This window comes from Epinephelus fuscoguttatus, linkage group LG11, assembly GCF_011397635.1.
Source record: "Epinephelus fuscoguttatus linkage group LG11, E.fuscoguttatus.final_Chr_v1".
In the NCBI taxonomy this organism is placed as follows: domain Eukaryota; kingdom Metazoa; phylum Chordata; class Actinopteri; order Perciformes; family Serranidae; genus Epinephelus; species Epinephelus fuscoguttatus.
Window position 1 is genome coordinate 19,375,451 of NC_064762.1, and position 20,059 is coordinate 19,395,509.

The window sequence follows — 20,059 nt, forward strand, 5'->3', positions numbered from 1 at the left end:
CCCCGTTATTCTAGAGGCAACCTTCAACCTCATTTCATGGAATATAGAAAACTGGATGGTTTTACATCTCAATTGAGTGCCAAGAGTGATTTGAAAGTAAAAGCCTGGAGGCATGTGAATGGGAAAATAAAAGTCAAGACAGACAGAGGAGTCACTCATCAAAAATAAAGGCAAAAAGCTTTTTGAGTCAAATCAAATCAAAGCTTTTCACACTTGAAATGTGCTCCTTGGACTCTCGACTGTGTCATGTCTACAGTATAAAGCACTCTGACCAGTGTATTTCCAGCTGATCTACAAGCTAACTGAACAGGAATTTTAAATACCTTTAAATGTAACATTGGTTAATTGTAGCTGAAATGCTAATTAGACAATTAATTAGACAATCTACAAAGAAATCTAAAGCAATTCAAAAAGTAACCTTGGCCTGTGACATTTTAGAGACTACATAATTAAATCAAGTAATTGGAAAAAACATTTATTGATAATTAGATTACCGTGTGTTGCAGCCCTGGTTAATCAAAAAACCAGAGGCTCCGGTAATGCAGTCCACCTCCTTGTCTCATTAATGCTATGATTCAACGGTGAGCGGCCGAAACTAAAAAACACACACACCCACACACAAAATGTGTTTCATACATACCACATGAAAGACACTACTGATCCTACTCAACTCCACAGAGAGGTCAGATCACCATAAACCTGCCCCCAACAAAATTCATCCAGGAGCTTCTTTCTATTTTCAACTATATTTCCATATTCTTCACCTGTCAGGTGCAGATCCTCCAGACCAACCAGGCAAGATAACAGCTGGACCAGATGAGTGGATGATGCAGGAGAGAGGAGGGGAGGGAGAGAGAAAGAGGTGGAGGTGCATGGCTGGAGAGAGAGGAGGAGGAAAAAGGGGAAGGATGGAGGGGGTTGGGCTCTGATCATCACCAAAGAAGACTGTTGCTGAGGTGCATACGGAGAGCCTCAAGAGTTTATGAAATGATGTGAATGCCATGTTATATTGTACTTTAAGACTGAGATGAGACAACACTTGAACATGTTTGATCAACTAGTTAAAAAATGCGAATCTCAGTGACACCATGTGTTTTGGCCATATGCAAACGCAGGGAGTAAAACTGACAGAATGACCTTAAATCAGATCAGCTAGGAAAAAACACCTTTCACAGCAAAAAGGAAATGTTAATATCTTAAGGGCCATCCACACCAAGAACTATAATAATGATGTTAAGCATCCACACTGATGAACGATAATGTTTATTATACAGTGGCACCTAGCACGTGCTCCACACCCCAGCTGTGACACCCTGTACATTCGGATGGATTCTGATTGGCTGTCAATGTTTCTGTTGTTCATCACAACACTCTGAAAGTGATCCAAATACTATTGTTCGCCACTGTTGTTGTCTTTATAGTCGTGTGGGTTCATGCTGTCACCCACTTCGGTTGAAAGGATATTTTTATTATTAGTGTTACGGCTTTACTCTGCTGCAGCCAAACAAACAAACAAACAAACAAACAAACAAACAAACAAACATTTGTCTCTTTACTACTGTACTTATGTCAAAATTGTACTGAGCATTCTTCGGAGGGTTACCTTAATATTAACATTACAACTACATGTCTAACACTAACCCTAACCTTACCTATCCTTAATTTCACACCTTGTTTTAAAGCCTATAACAAAGTGAAGCTTTGAGCTGAAGCACTCAATGCAACATTGGTATGTGACAAAGTGACAAAGCAGCATTCCAAGTAAGTTATTCATAACTTTCAGAAATACAGCATGCAATAGTCCACCTTCTCTTTCCCTCTCTCTGTCTATCGCTCTCTCTCAAACACACACACAGCGGTGCTGCAGTGCTTAGTCATTTGCAGGGCTTGACGCTAACGTTCTTCCCAAGGAGCACATGTGCTCCTAAGTTGAAAAAGTAAGGAGCGCACAAAGAACTTTAGGGGCACAATGTAAATTGATCAAATAATGTGTTTTCTGTAATAAACGTGATGCAAAAAGACATTTACAAGCAAAATTATTTAATGAATTTTAAATAATTGTGCTTGTAAATGGAAAAAAAAATTATTGAATGAATTTGTATACAAAATGTACAGAAAGGTAAAATCATCAAGTTTTGAAAAAGTATTGCAATTTAATTTTGTTTTTGATGTTGTCTTATATATATTATCTTTGCAATATGATTATCTTATATAATGTTCAGTGTTGGGGGGGGGGGGGCGGGGGGGGAGTGAGACACACCCTGCAATTGGGACCCATGGTACAATACCAGTGAAAGTATCATGGTTCTGAGGCAAATGTGCCTTTTGTCATTTATAAAAAGATAAATCACTTTTCTATAATACATCAATGATATTTCAATGGAATAAATTACTTATTGACTTATTCATACTTCAAAAACAGCATCAGTAAGTGATTAACATAGGGGGGATCAAAATAAAATAAATAAATGAAATAAAAATCAACCAGCCACCCTCCTCCCCTGACAAGTTCCTTCATAAGTAACGAACAGTCCTTAAAGTTTCTCCTCTGATACACCACATAATGTGTGCCGCCATGGCTCAGCTGTTCAGGTACTTTTGGGCAGTCATGACAACAAGTTATTCACCTGGAGCCAGACTTCTTCACCGGTAAGCCGTTATAATGTGCCGCCGTATTTGACAGGAATATGTATTCCTGTCCGTGTCTGTGACCACCGTTCAACCCACAACAGGCGGAATTTGCCGTTACTGTTTATCGCCACACTGCCGACATTTTACTCCGTCCGTCACCGCACGCTGTTTGATTGCGTTATCAAAATACGCCGCTATTATTCGGCCTTGCTTTTCTTATTCCACCGAATACTGAATGTGTGGGGTTTTTTTGCAATATTCGGCCGAATATATTTGGTGCATCCCTAAATAGGAACCTTCCCCCACTCCCCTCACCGCTGCTCTCCTCACTGTTGCGCTGTGCAAGTGCACAGATGTCTCAGAGTGGTGGTGCATTTGCAAAAATGTTTTGAAGGAGCAGCAGCGGCGGCAATAATTTAAATGAATGTAGCGGAAACACCGATGTTACTATCCTAAAACATTGTCCAGGTCCTCTGAAACTCTGCAGGACTTATTTCCACCCTGCCCAGCAGCGGTACCGTGGCGAACAGTCCCTAACTGCAGGGAGAACAGAGCAGGCCTCCCCGGAGGTCCGCCGCTTTTCCCGGTCCGTCTCCTCCACACTTTGACTTGTTTCCACCCTGCCGACAGTGGGACTTATATTCACTGTGCCGACAGTGGCTTGGAAGACCACCCATAACGCCAGGGCCTGCCTTGCCTGCGAAGTGCAGTGCACCGAAATTCTCCCGCGAGCCAGAGCACTTCCGTTCACATCAGACGCGCATTTCTCCACGCTGGTCGACAAGCGGTTCTGCTCCCAGTTGTTGTCTCTGTCACATTTGGGGCTGTTTTTCCATCATGGGTAACTACCCAGCTTGACACATTCGCTCGCGGCTCGCGCAGAAAATAGACCAGGGCCGGCGGCGGAGCTGCGCAGTGCGGCCGGTGTGGATGACACAGTCGGTTAACATGGGCGCCGAAAGGAAACTGGCTTCACTTCTCGGCGCTTTATTCGCGGCGCTTCCGCAGGCTGTGTGGTTGTGTCACGCGGGGAAGAGGGAAGGTGGCTGGAGTTCCTCCAACATTTACGGTTAGATTATCACATTTTTTTTATTGACAAAAATAAGGCTGCTTCGGCTGATTTTTTTATGCGCACATGTGCCCCTAAATATTTTTTACAGTTCGCACACACCTATTTTTAGTCGCAAATGCGAGTGAAACGCTCGCACTGTCGAGCCCTGATTTGTCTCTATCTATCTCAGTCCGGACAATTTTGCTAATATAATGCACAAGTTTGGCAATTAGTGAGTCCGGTTTGGGTTTGGATGGTCCATCAACCAGTTGGTGATACATACCAAAAGGTATTAATAATAGCTAATAGCTAGCTAGCCAACTGTAGGCTGTGGTAAGTAAGTGTTATGACTCACAACTGAGCAAACAAATCTCTGATGTTCTAGTGTCTGTATCACGTAGGGGAGGGGTTATGTTGAGGATGGCTCCAGTGCGTCATCGAGCCATGATATCAGGCCCATCCAAAAAAATCCCAGATGCGAAAATAGTGAAAAACTACAATTCGTCACTGTATAGTTCACGTGTTTTCAGCAGTTGTTTACACACATATCTAACATAATGTGCTCTGAGAAAATCTCGATTTTACTTTACATGGACTTTAATCTCAAGGGAGTCTAATATTAATGAGCACTGTGCTTACAATACTGACAGATCATTGATCCCACGACGTGATTAATATAATGTCACACACCCCCTGCACCTCCCAACACACACAAGATATTATCAGTCATCTTCACAGTGTTACAAAGAGACTTCAACTACTTTTGCTCACAGCAGCAAGGATTCAAGCAAAAGACTGACCTGTTCTAAAGTTAGACAATACAAGATGTAAATCCAAATCTTCAGCCTTGTCTTGACCAGAAAAACTCACTTTACCTTTTATTGGAGACAAACTCAGTTAGGAGTTCTGATTTATTCCTTTTAAACTGAAATTCCCTTTATCAGTCCCTTCCAAAACAAAACAAACAACCTTTACCAAATTGTTTCATGTCTGATAAAATGTTTTCTGATCTTAAAGTCTTTTCAAATTCTGGAAACAATCCAAGTTCAAAGGAAACCAACACTAACTGGGGCTGCATGTGTATGGAGTCCTTGTGTCAAAGTCTGTACAACAAACTTTTCTTCCAACAGCTTTCCTACTGCCATTTTTTCTGAGAGAGAATAGCCATAAAAGGTCACGGTTACATGTCAGGAATAGGATAAGCAGATGTAGGAAGAAGGCCATTAAGTTAAAGACTGCAACTCTGACAGCAGTACAGAGTGAATTTTCTGCACAAGAAAGTGATTCTAGGACATTCCACGAAAAAAACAAAACAAAAAACGAGCCATCAAATATTTTACTTACTTGTCTTTTGCTCCCTTCATTCTCTTTTCCTCCCCTTTGCTGAGCCGAGTTAAGAGTGAATACAAGGACAAACATCAGAGATGAATGCTTTCAGCAGGAGACCACGTCTGGGTTTAAAATAAGATGCACCTTTAGAGTTTTCACTTTTTTAACAAGCCATCCCTCTCTGCAGCTTTAATGACAGAACCTTCAGAAATGTCAGCGTGAAGGCAAAGAAAGTTCATGTGTGGGGTTTCCAATTACACAAATGGAAATATGCAAATCTAGACTTTACTTTGGAGGTTTGCAGGTAAAATTCACAAAATATCAAACTTTAAACGAAAATGCAGAGAAAAGACTTGTTGAGAAATCAAAGTTAAAAATACAAGAGGATGTTGTACCTATTATTTTCCCTTTCCTTCTTTTGCTTCGATCTGAAACAAAGACCATAAATGCATCAGTGACTATCACGTACACTGTAATATCTGAGCACTGCACATCAACCAAACACACAAACAAACACCTTGAACGACAAGCGAAGCTCGTTCAAGCTTTCCACTCTAGAAACACTGTATGCAAAGCCAGCGTTGCATATCTGAAAAGCAGAGAACTCAGGCAACATATGCACATGTGTGATTAAAGCTGAAAATGAACCATAATTTAAGTATGTCTGGGGGTGCATGTGCGGTAATCAATACAACATGAGAGCATGAATTAATGGCCTCATTGCACGTGTAAATTGCAGTAAAGATAAATTATCTAACTGAAGCAGAATTACTCCCAAGGTTATGTGCCTGTACCTGGCAGCTTGATTTCCATCTCCTCCATAAAACAGGAGTTTCAAACTGTGCGTGAAACATTCTCCTCCCAGTAATGAATCCATCTTTAATGTGCATGTCAAGCAGTGGGGTAAGGAGCAGAGAGTGTGTGTGTATATTGCACTTAATTCCAGAGACCTGGCTTTGAACTTTCGGCAAGCAGATGGTCAAATATGGACACATCTGCACGTGTAAAGAAGTGGTGGTTAAGCACTTTTAAAAGAGGTTACTGTTGTGCCACTGTCAGATGGTTTCACGTTAACATGCTGTTGCTAGTAGCAACGCCTTCTGTTGAGCTGACAGGGTTAGACTCACCATTTCTGTCCCTGCTGTAACCAGCAAATACTTATTTCTTAAAGCTATTTTGTGACTGTGGTTTAAGATATTAAGGATATTTTTCTGAGAGCAGATTAGTGCTAGCTGATCTACCCTTTATACTGGCTACCTGAGGTTAATGTGCTGCTAATGCTGCATTCACAAAATGCCATAACAACAATAAGAGGAACAGGAAAACCTCCTGTTATTGTGACTGAATCAGTGTTGCAGTACTCCAGATCAGTGGTGGTCTCAAGACCATCTTTTGAAGGTCTTGGTCTCTTCTCAGAATGGACTGCATTTTTACTAATTCTTGTCTTGGTTTCAAAGAGGGCTCATTTTATTCTAAGCCCGGTCAAGGCCAGAGCTGCAGGGAAATCACTAAACTGCCTGTGCAAAAAAAGGGAGTGTTAAATGAAGTTTGTTGATTTCAGCTCCTTAGTGTTTGTATTTGTTTGCTCATAGAAAACAAAGTAAAATTCCCACACAAAAAATAAATCACCTGTGCAATGCCTTTTGATTAATTTACCGAGACATTTCTCATGGTACACTTACTGGAGAAACCTTTGTTTGTGTGGGTGTTTTCATGGAAATGTGGACTGATCTGAGAAATGCCTGTAGTTTGAATGTCCCCAGGGCCACTGCTGGCCATTTGGTTGCCATTTGTGCAATCTTAAGCGAGACAAGACGAGGCGTGAGGTGATGTGTAATGACCTCGGCTTTGGAACAACCTCCCACTGAATATCAGATCAGCTGACTCTGTTCATGTCTTTAAATCTCGTTTGAAAACTTACTTTTACAGATCGACCTTTCCTGACGCTTGATAGACTTACTGTGTTTATGGGAGTGTATGTATTTGCAGTCATGTGCATATGTATGCATGCTTACAGTTATATATGTGGTTAAGTGAATAAGTTGGTGAAGGCGTATGTACATGCTTATGTTTAATTATTATCACTTTTGTTCTGTATTTTCTTCTTCGTGGAAAGCATTTTATGCTTTCAGCTTGAAAAGTGCTCTACAAATGAAGTTATTATTGTCATTATTACTAAATAAATAGTACAGAGCTGTCCCAGTACAGAAGTACTATAGAACAGACATTTTTCAGAAGTTGCGGGAGGCTCTACAGAAGCAAACGTCTGCATTACGTGGCTGTAAGAACGTCCAACATGTCCCTCCCCCCTCCCACATATTACCTCTCCCATGGACTGCACTACTGCACTTTAGTGGACTTCTGCAACTGATGCACTTTACCCCCACTCTCCCCCCTTTTTTTAACAGATAATACTATTTATGTTTATGTTGTATGTGGTAACATAATGTGCTATTCTGAGTGCCTTTTAATTGTCCCCCAGGGATGAATAAAGTGCTTTGAATTGAACTGAATGAGGTCATTATATGACAGCGTCTGAGCGAGTTCTGCATCGATGCTGATAGTAGAAAGACATCCAGATGTTCCTGTCCCATTGTTGAACGCAGGTATGTTTTAATGAGCTTAAGATAAAAAAAACTTCGCTCAGCAGAGGCAACTGACTCTTTAAATAACTCTAATTTAAACCTATAAGAACAGCACTTGGCGAGCTCGTGCTGCAGCTGCTCTGTGTTGACCGAAACCAACGGCAGCGCAGCTCAAACAGTGTTGTGTCTGAGAGGGCCTTAACTGGGAGAGTTAATGCGACACATGTAATTACAATATAATAAAGCATTTTATTTATAGGCGCCTTTCAAAGCACTCAAGAACACCTTGCAAAACATAGTTAAAAACAAGCAACAATGTATCCATAGATCATAAAATCCAATAATTCAAGAATGTACAGTAATAAGTTAATGAAATAGCTAAACAGGTTTATGACCTGTACTGCAGCCAGCCACCACTGGGTGATCAATGGGGAGCTGCTGTGCCTTCCGTCTTTCTATACGACCATGATTTCACCCAATACTGGCAGTATTGGGTGAAATCATGGTCGTTTTTACTGGAAGCAGTTATGAAAATGTGATACCACATTTTCATAACTGCTTCCAGTAAAAACTTTAATAGCCACGTTGTGTCTTTATTGCCTTTATTAGAAGATTCTTTAGTCTTTAGCTCACTGTATAGCTGTGTACCTGCACACACAGTGAGGGCAGAACAGTTACTTTGAATTATATGCTCACTGTTGTCAAGCTGTTGAATGGGTTTGTAACTTTGCTTGTGTTTTATTTATATCCAGCTAAATGTGATACAGTGTGTATTGTCGAGTGATGAGGGGGGGTTCTTCCCTTGCTTGTGTTCTGGCCTTTTGCATGTATGCATAAGTGTAGAAGATAAAAATTGAACCACCAGCGATCAATAATTCATTGACATATACTGTCTGTACGTTCTGCTCTGGGGGCTCTGCTGAATGGAGCTCAGCGAGATATCCTACACACACCTGTTCCTTCTCCCTCAAACACACACACACACACACACACAGAGTGGATACACATATTTCAGTGCTGCCAGGATCCACTGGACTGGAGCCAGCCAAAGATCGGCTCTACCTGATAACAGAGTTGGGGGATGAAAACTCTCACTAAACCAGAACCCTGTGTCCTGAAACCTTATCGAGTGCTCTGCAGTCCTCCTGCTGCCTCCCTCTCTCAGTGGTTTCAGTCCTTGGCAAATTTTTTCCTCTGCTGCTCATCACGTAATGTTTTTCTAACTTTATACTTTGATAGCAGTGAGACCTTTACTTTTACATGATTACGTCAGACAACTGTGATGTTAGCTGCTGAGTATCTGCTTTATTTGCCCACAACAAAGTTAACCAATACAGTAATCGATATGTTTTGCCTGTGATCTTGCATATGTGCCCATAACTTTATCCTCATTAATGTCAAAAAAGTTGGAAGCTAATGCAAGTTTAATGCTCTCAAAAATGCTTTGAGTCTTCATGGCCTACATACTGTACAGCAAACAAAACATTAAACAAGGGATTTGAGCTGATTTTGATAATGTGTGTGCACATACATCTGCAGAATACATATGCCTCCGCAATTTTACAGTGCGCTTGTGTAGAGGATACATCATCTACATAATGTATACTGAGGAGAGGAAGAGGGAGGATGGTGGAGGAAAAAGAAGAGGAAGGAAGGAGTACAAGAATGTACATTACACAACAACTGTTTTTTCCATGAACACTTTTTTAAAATTTTAATAGTCGCTCCAAAAAGCACTCTTGCATTTTTTACTCTGTTATTGCGTCAACTGGGCTGCCTTCAGACTACTCTGAAGGCTTTCAGAGACAAAGTGTTCCTTTTTATTCGACATCCCCGCGTCCCAGGGACTCCAAAGACATTTTATCTTTTATGTAATCATATAAATATAATCATTTTTAATGAGAAAATCAGTTCCTAGATCCTAGCTCCTATCTGGGACAAACACACAGGTGATGCAGAAACTGGGATTTACCCCAAGAGGCACGTCTTCATGTCGTCATCGTCTGCTCCAAAATCAGGGCTTGAAACAGAAAAGTAACAAGAGAAGAGCTCACATACTCGCTCAGTGTTCAAATTTACACATTGTGCTACCAAACAAGCTGAGAATAAGAACCACTGCAAACCACAGCAAAACATGAGCAGAGCTGACAAACACAGAGCAGCCCCCCAAGAGAATACAGCTACACGAGAAGAAACAAGGAATGTCAAAAATCCAAGACAACCACTTCAATCCAGCATTTGTCTCTGCAGACAGAAACAAAGCAGAACAGCTGAATAATACATTCTCCAACGTAGCATGAAGGATTGATCATGAATAATCACATTTTTATTTGATTGTATAAAAAAGGAAACTTTGATGTTTTTTTTCTTTTTATCCCACATATCGCTAAGTCTTAAACATAACTGGATTCTGTAAAGCCTTATCTGTGATTGCAATGTGTCAGCAATGTGTCGACTCACTGATCTGAAGATTTTTATTTGCTGACAAGGGCATACTGTACTGTACATCTGAAAGCTGACAGCTTGCAACAGTGTACTATAAATGCATCTAATCAGCAGTGGTGCTCCCAGAATTTTTTCTTAGGGGTGGCCAGATGGTGCCACTGACAATGTTGGGGTGGCGCAACAAAACCAAACGCCATAACTGAATTTCAGGAATCCAATGAATAAAGGCTACTTGAAAACTTTTACTGGGAACAAGCCTTCTCAAGTTCTGTAGGTACCCATTACACCCATTTTCATTCAAATATCTTAATATCATAAATTTGGAGCTTTATTTCACCCCTTTGCTACAATGTATGGTGACATAGTTCGTACCAATGGATGCCTTAGGTTGTCTAGTTTCCCAAGATACCACTATTTTAAAAAACAAAACAAAACATGCCAGCCTCTAAAGGCCCCCACACACAAAGTCAATTGTTGGCTGTTGGTCAAAGTTGGGCTGTTGGTGAGCATCTACTGCCTTCATTGACACTAGTTGGCTTTGTGGTGGCGAAAAGGCCTAGAAATACGTCACCCTTAAGGTCAAGTTAGAAGCAAAACTTGTTTATTAAAATTGAGTAACCCTGAATGGTCTCACTCTGGGGAGAAGTCTAAGAGCAGATTGACCTGGCAAACATTGAAGTGGTGAAACGCTGTGATGGAGAAACATTGTGAAGGGGAAAAAGATGTCATTGGCATAAGAAGTTGTGGTAAAACGCCAAGTATTCAGATGAAGATAAGCGCAAGTTCTGGAAAAAGCAGGAAATCACACCCACACACATACACACACGTGGAAAGTTAGGTATGATGTTTATCTGAGGAGGGCTATAAGAATGTTCAGAGAACTGCTCTACACGGCTGTCTCATTGTTGTGGTATGTGAAGTTGTAAGCTGTGTCTTCAATAAAACACCCGCAAAAGGTGGTGCATCTACCCCAAGTCATATGAGTCTTTCTTCAACATTTTTTTTGCTGCTAATTCAGCATGTTGAACTGGCATCAGTGAAAGTGAAGCCTGTTGGTGAAAGAAATTTCTCTGCTTGGCAGTTCAGCTCATCGCACAAGAAGAGAAACAGTAGTGGGAAAGGTAAGCAACAAGCTAAAGAGGGAGTGACGTCGATGCTTATTTCATGAGGTAAGACTGTTTTAATTTATCCATATAGCAGAAATCTTTTCTGAAGGTTTGCATTATTGTTCCCTCACAGTAAGCATGTGATAACTGGCTTACTAGCGTCAATACATTCTCCCGGTTTCCCTTTTTAAATGATGATTACAGACAACTGCAGTCTGCTGGTATGGATGGGTATGTCCTCTCACACAGGCACAGAACATACATGCTTGTTGGCTGTCAGTTCGGTGTGTTCATGTGCAATTTTTTTGCTGAGACACGTCAACATGAGGGGGCGCAGCAAGGGGCTCTTGTTGCCGCTAGCTCTCTGAAGTTAGTTTGGGGTGTCTGGGCCTTTAAAGACAGTAATGATGGGTTCAAATTGTTATTGCCTGTGGGTGGGCCAGCAATTTTTTGAAGGGGGTCATGCCCCCCCAATGGCCCCCTCGTGGGGGTGCCACTGCTTATCAGGCAACATATGTGAAGAAAACCTGTGTGGGTAGAGCCTCTATCAACAACAACCTCCAACCTCTAATAACCTGTAAGATTAATATAGCTACACTTCATGAGAATGGCATGTTTCTGTATCAGATGACATATCAGTCGTTATGAATGTTTCCACAGGGAGTCAGTGCTGCAGTGGGTAGACCCACTGAGATAAAGATGAGTGAGATAAAAGGCCTCGCAGCACCTGCACCACAGCACAGTGTGATAACACACTGTCAACCTGTGACGCCAGAGCTGTCTTTGAAGACACAGCAATTTACAACAATGGACAAATTAATCACGCACTTTGCAAAAATAAATAAATATATTAATGAACACTTGTGTCCGTAAACTATCCTTTAAACAGAAGCTTTGCTCGGGCTGAATTGTTTCTCCTTTGAGTGCCGATTTGATGTTATGCAAATGAATCATGCATATTAAAACAGTTTGAATAAACACAATGACTATTTACAGCAATATGTTTCAGTGGGGCAATGCCAAATAATTTATGAATTATTTTTTACAAGAATAAAAAAGCCTTTCCTGTTAGCCTGTTGCACCAGTGTTAAAGTATGATCACGCTCCAACATGCGACCCCATTTCAACTCATTGTCTGTTTTGGTTTTTTTTTTTATGTCCAGAGATCAAATGACAATTGGAGCCCTAAATCCATTCTCTTCATGTCTGGCTCATGCGCTCTTCTACATGCACTATTCAGCAGATCTGCTTCACTGACAGCAAAACCACGCAGGGGGTGATTTATTTATTAGGAATAACAAAACCCCTGCAAAGCCGGCTCATTGTGGTGTCACAGATAGCACAAAATGCTTCATGGGCTCCGCCATAAATCATCCTGCAGGACCAGAGACGAGGCACAGGGTGCTGAGAGGAGAGGTGGCAGCAGTGGGATGGTCAACCTCGGCTGCAATTTCACTCAATTAGGAGATGAGGAGAAACCAATATGCCTTAACAAGCCACCTACACTCTACTGCAGTCATGCTGTACAGTTATAATGAAATTTAAATTCCCACTGGAAACAATGCAATGAGCACAAACTCCACTGGAAGCAGCAAACATGACCTTTAGGTGGCAGGTGATAGAACAGAAATAGACAGCAGTGGGTGGAGTGCAGAGGACCATGTAGATACAGTTCTTCTGTTTGTTCTTCCACTCTGTGTATGAGCAAACAGTTTCGGGAATAATTCATAATTGAGGAGTTTGTGCTTGCATCCCTCTCAAGTGCTTTAGAAATATAAGTCCTGCTCTGTCAAAGTTTAAAGTTAAAGGTCTCAGAAAGACTTCTGGGACCTAATGACAACACCTTTTATAAGTTATGAGACTAGAATAATAGCTAGGAGGGACATATACCTCTCCAAGACAGATGTCAGATGTGTTTGACTTAAAGTAAAATGATCACTGGTGAGGTGACATTGCTGTGAATTACTGCATCTGCATGAAAGAGGAGATAAAACAGACACACAAAACCACAAACCCAAAGGTGGTAAAGTGAGACAGACAGGGAGGATGTAAGAAAATACCTTGAGGCTAAACTGTTTATGACATTCCCCTCTTTTTCTTCCTCCTCCTCTTCCCTAGAGGAACGAGAGAGTCATCACCGGTTATCATCTCCTGCACGTTAACACTTCATTGCCAGAGTAAGAACAACTGGCACTGGCTGCACTGTCAGAACTCACAACACAATGACGCATCTTAAAAAGTTTAATTCTGAAAACCTCTGGACCAGAAATAAACTGAGCAGCTGGTAATTCAGGGAATAAAAAGGGCTTATATGAGAAGTGGCAAGGCTATTAAAATCTTTCCACCAGCCCATCAGTCTGGCCGAAACCAGTACGAGGCGGATTAGAGTTAGATTTGTTGGCTAGGCTGGAAGTTAGTTGGTATTTTCTCAGCAGCTCTCGACTTCTTTTTTTTCCTCATTCGAAAGCCCTAAGGCAGCCTTTGCAAAGTCTGACTGACAGCTCTGTGCAACCACGGCAACTAGATGACAGGTGCCCTTGTCAAGCAGCAAGGACGAAGAGCTTGTTCACCTGAATAAAGGGGTAGAAATGTAATAAAAATTTGATATGAATAAACACTTTATTTTCACAAGTTTGGTGACTGCTTTCATCCCACTTTTATTGAACCCTTTTACAGTATCTCTCCGCAGCAGTGCTTTTTTCTCTTAGTCGACCAAATCCCAATACTGTTATCTGTTACATAACACCCGTGGGATGCTCTAAAACTTAGATTAGTCAAATTTTCTTGTTTTCCTTGGGCTGCATCGATTCTCACATCGGCAAACCCTGAATAGATTTTAATTTTAAGCTGCAAGAGAGCGAAACTTTGGCTTGTCGTGTCAACAAAACAAAAACAAAAACATGCAACCGACAGTATTCAGCCTCACACATACACATATTTTTCACACGCCCATTCAACATGCAGCATAATGATGGATTTAGGGGTCTGGCTGTGCAGGTAGTCTCAGTGGAAATCGATACCACCCACAGTGTTTCACATAGCTACTGTTCAGCAAAACACGGCAAGCAAACCACAGAGGAAGAGCGAGGAACTGTGCAAAGAGGCAAAGAGCAGCCACAGGGGCAGAAGGTCTTACAGTTTTTCATGATAAATCTATACAGACTGTTTATTATTATGAAGTAATGTAATATAATCTAAACTGTAAAACAGAACATGAAACTTCGGCCACAGTGTTTCTCCTTTTTCTGTTTCAATAGAATGTTGACAAAGTTGTAAGTGACAAGCAAGATTCATATCGCCATAGTGTCGGTGACATCTAATAAACAGATTTCATAAATGCTGTTAGGAAAACTGTCAAGAAAAGTCTCTTCCTACAACATAGCCTCTTTGAAGGACATTATTTCTGCAAACTTAAGAGTACTTAAGTGATTTCACATTGCACTCCTGTAACACTGTCAGACTCACACAGTTTAAAAAGTATTAAAATCAATGCAGCAGAACTAGAAACATCATCTTTTTTATTCCACACATTCTTCTTTGTCACCGACATTACCCACAGTGCATCTCAACCGCTGACAGTTTGGTAAGAGATTTGGATGTGTCACGCTAATAACATAGATTTATTTTTTCCGCTTCAGACTTCACACAGCTCCCTGTGGGGCCAGAAAAGTCTTCACTAAGGCTGGGCAATATATTGATATTAAATCAATGCCATGATATGAGACTACATATCATCAGTTTTTAGATTGCGTATCTCGCCGATGATTATTTAGCAAAAATGTCATTGTGTAAATATTTTGTGAAAGCACCAATAGTCAACCCTATAACATCATCGCCAAATCGACATTACTTGGTCAAAATATAGTAATATTTGATTTTCCCCATATCACTCAGCCCAAGGCTATACATAACTTTTTCCACAAATTTTTTTGCAAATACAGCAGGGCTTGAAATTAACTTTTTTACATGGTAGCAAAATTTTGGGAGCACCCACCGTAATGTAAGAAGCACCAACAGTGTAATTTTTTTTTTTTTTTATTGCAACAAAAAGTCGACATTATACTGTATACATTACATTGTATGTGTATAGTACACTTATCATTAACAACTTTTTCAGTTGAAGACATTTTTAGAAAAAACACCACTGAACCAGTGAACACCACTGTAAATGAAAGAGAAACCTTAGATGATGATAATACTGATGATGATGACAGCCATCACCAGTATTATCATCATCTAAGGTTTCTCTTTCATTCACAGTGGTGTTCAGTGGTAGCCTGGCGTTGCCAGACCCAATTTGAAAAATGCAAATGGGTCTGGACATGGAGTGTACATTTCCTCTATTCCCGAGGAGCGGTATCAACGGCTGTCACTCAAAGTGCCCCTTCACGCAATTGGAAAGATGGAAAACCAATCAGAGTAAACGAAACGTGTGACTTAGGCTAACACAACACCACTGTAAACAGACCAGCAAGCAAGTACAGCATGCAGCGGAGATGAGCTGTGACGATGTCTGGGAAAGAGTGTTGCCGTCTTTGCGGATTTCCTCCTCACTGTGGACTCCGAGTAGCATGGCTGTGATTCCCTGCTACTTGCCCAACAGTCGCACCAGAAGAATCATTTACACTTGCACCAGTGCTCCCAATTATATTTTGAGGTCATACAGATGAAATTTTGGTCACATATGCCACCAAAACGGTCACAATTTCGAGCCCTGTACAGTGATATAGATGTAACCAGTGGACCGGTGTTGTGTTAATATAAACAGGCCCAGGCTGTGGATATCTTTGGAGGCGATCTTTGTTTATTCCTAACAACTCTGACAGCAAGAGGTAAGAACAAAATCCTCTGTCAATTACGACCATATAACTCAAGCTCCAACACAAATTAAGTGACACAAGAATATGTTAGCATAAAATAAACTAATGAACATAGCTTAACAGCACTAAAACACGGAAATTACTACACGAGCAATGCCACTTACCTCTCCCACGGAATATAACAGCAAGTGGAGAGGTAAGGCAGGAGACACCCTTTATAGGTGGGGTACCCCCAAAGGGTACAGTAGGGGTACAGAAACTGAGTATCAAACGTTCCACATATTGACTGTGGAGGCCTAAGCATGTCAGGTAATAACAACTGAAACAAATTTTGTGTAATTACATTGCTTAATATCACAAATGTACACTTGACTTTGTTACACATATTACTGCTGTATAATTGACCCTGTTACACAGAGATGGCGACTTAAAATGAATGTCGGTCAGGGTCATCAAGTGGAGGGGTAACAGCTCTTCCTACTTCCTACCCCCCTACTTCTAGCGCCCTTGCCCAGGCCACACCAGATTTTGACCTTGGCCTTTATTTTGATCTCAGCTACACATCTGTAAAGTTTCATGACTGCATCTTGCATGGTTGCAACACTATCACTTTGAGAAACTCTGTCCACATATAAACACCAGGCAAAATGCTCAAACGGCCTTTGTGGTGGATTTCACTACAATAGGCTTCACTAGGACCACATTTTGCCATGATCACTCACACACACACACACACACACACACACACAAACGCAGACTCACAAAGTGAAAACAAGTCAAGCTGTCGCAAAAGTATCGTGGTTGGTAAAGATCTAAAACTACTTTTAAATGAAACATGTCTGTTTTAATTATCTTCATTTACTCAAAGCCGCCTTCCAACTGCACGACTTATTTAATTCAAACTGCACAAACATTAACATCTGCATCATTACTAAGTTGTTTGCAGAATATGTGTCATTCTGATTTATAGATTCCTACAGAGGATAATATGTAATTCTGCAAAACTCTCTCCTTTACCGCAGTATATGGGCATCAGTGTCTGGTCATACATTCTTATGTGGGTGTGCACACTGTCATTTAGCCCAGGACCCCGACATGTTACCAATCTTAACAGTAACAGCTGTTACATCAGCTGGAAAGCAAGAAGCCTCATCAATGTGTGAATGCTGGATCCATCTGTCAACTTCATGTTATTGTCTCTTGCCCATGTGTGCCTCAGCAGCACTGTTACTGTTAATGATCTCTTAAAAACTAAACTACATAACAACATTTCTTGTTTGCAGTTGTGGAGAGTCATCAACGTAATATTCAGAGGCAAATTAAGAGCAGTTCCCAGCCTGACTCATAGTCGAGTTATCATGGAGATAGTTTGCGTATTTGACTCACTTCCTGAAGGTTGGTATGGATCCCTGCAAGGATCGCCCAGGAGACGTCCCTGACCCGTGGCTTTGTCCTGACAGCAAGCTGTCCGTTTCAAAGGCAAACATCCCATCACGGTCGTCAGGAACATCCAGGAACTCCCCGTCGCTCCAGACTCCCACTGTGCCGTCCATCGACTGGTATCTGATCTCTATGGTAACGCTGGTCTGAAAACAGAACGAAAGATTTTTTTTTTTCTTTTTAACTTAATCAGCAGAGAGTTAATAAGGCTTCACTTCTACAGAGGTCACAGTGCAGTTTTTCTACTTCAAAGCATTGGAAGATCATTTTTATCTTAATGTGGCAAAGAAAATTAATTCACAGGGTTTCTTCACATTTTCCATTTCATAATTGCATACGTTTTCATACTGCATAGAAAACCTGAATACTAATAAAAGGTGCTAATTTATTCAAATCCACCTGTTAAGCAGACTTCATTATTTTACTTCTCAGCTGCTCCTCCTCTGTTAATTATCTGTGCCGCCAAGGACTTAAAGACATGTCTAATCTACAAAACTCCTACAATGCCAAAACTGAAAACGCAATAAATATCCCTGACACTGATGTTATTTGTTTGTCGTGTTGTCATGACTGTCATAACTTACTCTCAGCTGTCAAGATAATTATCAAATAACTTTTATAAGCCTGAGCAGCAGGCTTGCAAAATCATATCAAAATAGTGTCTGTAATTATTGCTCAAAATTCTGTTTTATTAAATCTTTCTACTCGGCCAATCAATCATTTTGTTTCTATCTATAGTTTCTATCCTTCAAGTCTTGTTATGTTTCATGTGTTATCATCTGATCTTTGATTTTTAGCCATGCCAGCAGCGTGGCTGTGGGATGAACCCCATGGGATGTCAGTTGGTCCTTTGATCCAGACTGAAATATCTCAACAACTATTGGATGACTCACCATGAAAGTTCAGACATTCCCCAGAGGATGAATCCTACTGAATTCAGCGATCCCTTTCCCCCCCTCTGACTGCACCATTCGGTTGTCATTAGGGTTTTGAGTAAAAAAACTGTCCATCCAACTGTTGGATGGATAGTCATGACATTTCGTACACACATTCATAGTCCCCCTCAGGATGAACTGTAAACTACGGTGATGCCAAAACTTTTCATCTGGCACCATCACTACATCAAATTTGAAATTTGTCCAATACTTGGGTTTATGACCAATTAACTGTTCTACTAATGACCTTCCGATCAGCCTCAGATGTATAGCTGCTAAACTTCAGCAGGTTAGCACTGTCACTGTACGCTTGCTGATGCTAGCATTTAACTCAAAGACTTATTCCTGTGCCTATGATCCAGTCATCAAAAGAAAATGTTCGCATTATATGTTTCTGCAAACCACAAATACGTTACATTGCATGCCTCATATGTATTATATCAATGTTTTTAAAGTGACCTTATATATAAACTGACTTTTGTAATTGGGAGGTAGAGGAGATGGTGGACGGTGTGTCAACTAGGCGAGATGCCTGCCACGCTGCAGACCACTGTTCGATACCAACGGCACCAGGTGTTTTTTGGTGACCCTTGGCGGTGTTCCACTAGTGTTTGTGGCACTAAACCTGGATGTTTTCAGCGGCACATCACAGTGTTTCCCAGAAGTGTTCGAGCCACCAAACTTGGGTCTCTTTCACTGACACATAGCAGTGTTTCCCAGCGGCATTTGAAACAGTGAACTTGGATGTTTTTCACCAACCCATCCCTGCTTTTCCAGCAGCTTTTGTGCCACCAAAAGTGGGTGTTTTAAGCCAAAACATGAGCTTTTCCTAACCATAAACAAGTGACTTTGTGCTGCAACTTAATCACATGTTCGCCACAGCGTTGTTGAGAAACACAAAGTTTCAATATATCTGCTACAATATAATGTACAAATGTAATGTATCTGTGGTTTGCAAAAACGTATAATACCAACATTTTTTTCTGGCAATTGTGTTGGTGTCTAAGAACAGCTTCACAGAGCTGATATTATGGCTGTAGACTCTAAACGCATCTTAAAATGTGGTATAAACAGGGTCTAAGTCTCATTAAGTTATTGCTGTTTTACCAGTATTTTGCTGCTCTACAAAGAAACTTTGACACATCAGAAAACTTAGTGGGTTTAGGCATAAAGTGTATACATTACAGTGGGGATATAAATATTCAACACATCAACATTTCTACATTTAACATATTTCCAATGCAGCTATTTACATGAAATTTACACAAGACACTGGCAGAAACTGTAACATTTCAATCCATAAAAAGTTATGCATCTCATCCTCAACATCCTGGTGGATGGTAACTGATTCTTCTCAAAATTCCTAGTGCATGGCTCCATTCATCATATCTTTGATAGTTTGAAATCTTCTGGTACCATTAAAAGAGAAACAACCCCAAACGATGATGCTTCCATTTCCAAACTAAACTAAAGGTGTGGTACATTTAAGGTCATATGCAAAGGCATTTCTCCAAACATGACACGTCATACCACTTACAGATAGGGATGCACCGAAATGAAATTTTGTGGCCGAAGCCAAAGCTGAATAATATTAAATGCTCGGCCGAATACCGAGTACTGAATACCGAATGCCCTTTTTTTTTAATACATCAATGATATTTCAATGGAATAAATTACTTACTGACTTAGGCTATTCATATTTCAAAAACAGTATCAA

The 20,059-nt window shown here is 40.7% G+C and overlaps 1 protein-coding gene across 10 annotated transcripts in view; it reads right to left on the bottom strand.

Moving 5' to 3' along the window:
- Window positions 1–20,059, bottom strand: part of otofa (otoferlin a) — a 137,172-nt gene that overhangs the window by 58,791 nt on the left and 58,322 nt on the right. For all 10 annotated transcript variants that reach the window (XM_049589225.1, XM_049589224.1, XM_049589219.1 and 7 more), the window contains exon 5: window positions 17,354–17,553. In XM_049589225.1, coding sequence (XP_049445182.1) covers window positions 17,354–17,553 — 200 coding nt within the window. The remainder of the gene's footprint in view (window positions 1–17,353; window positions 17,554–20,059) is intronic.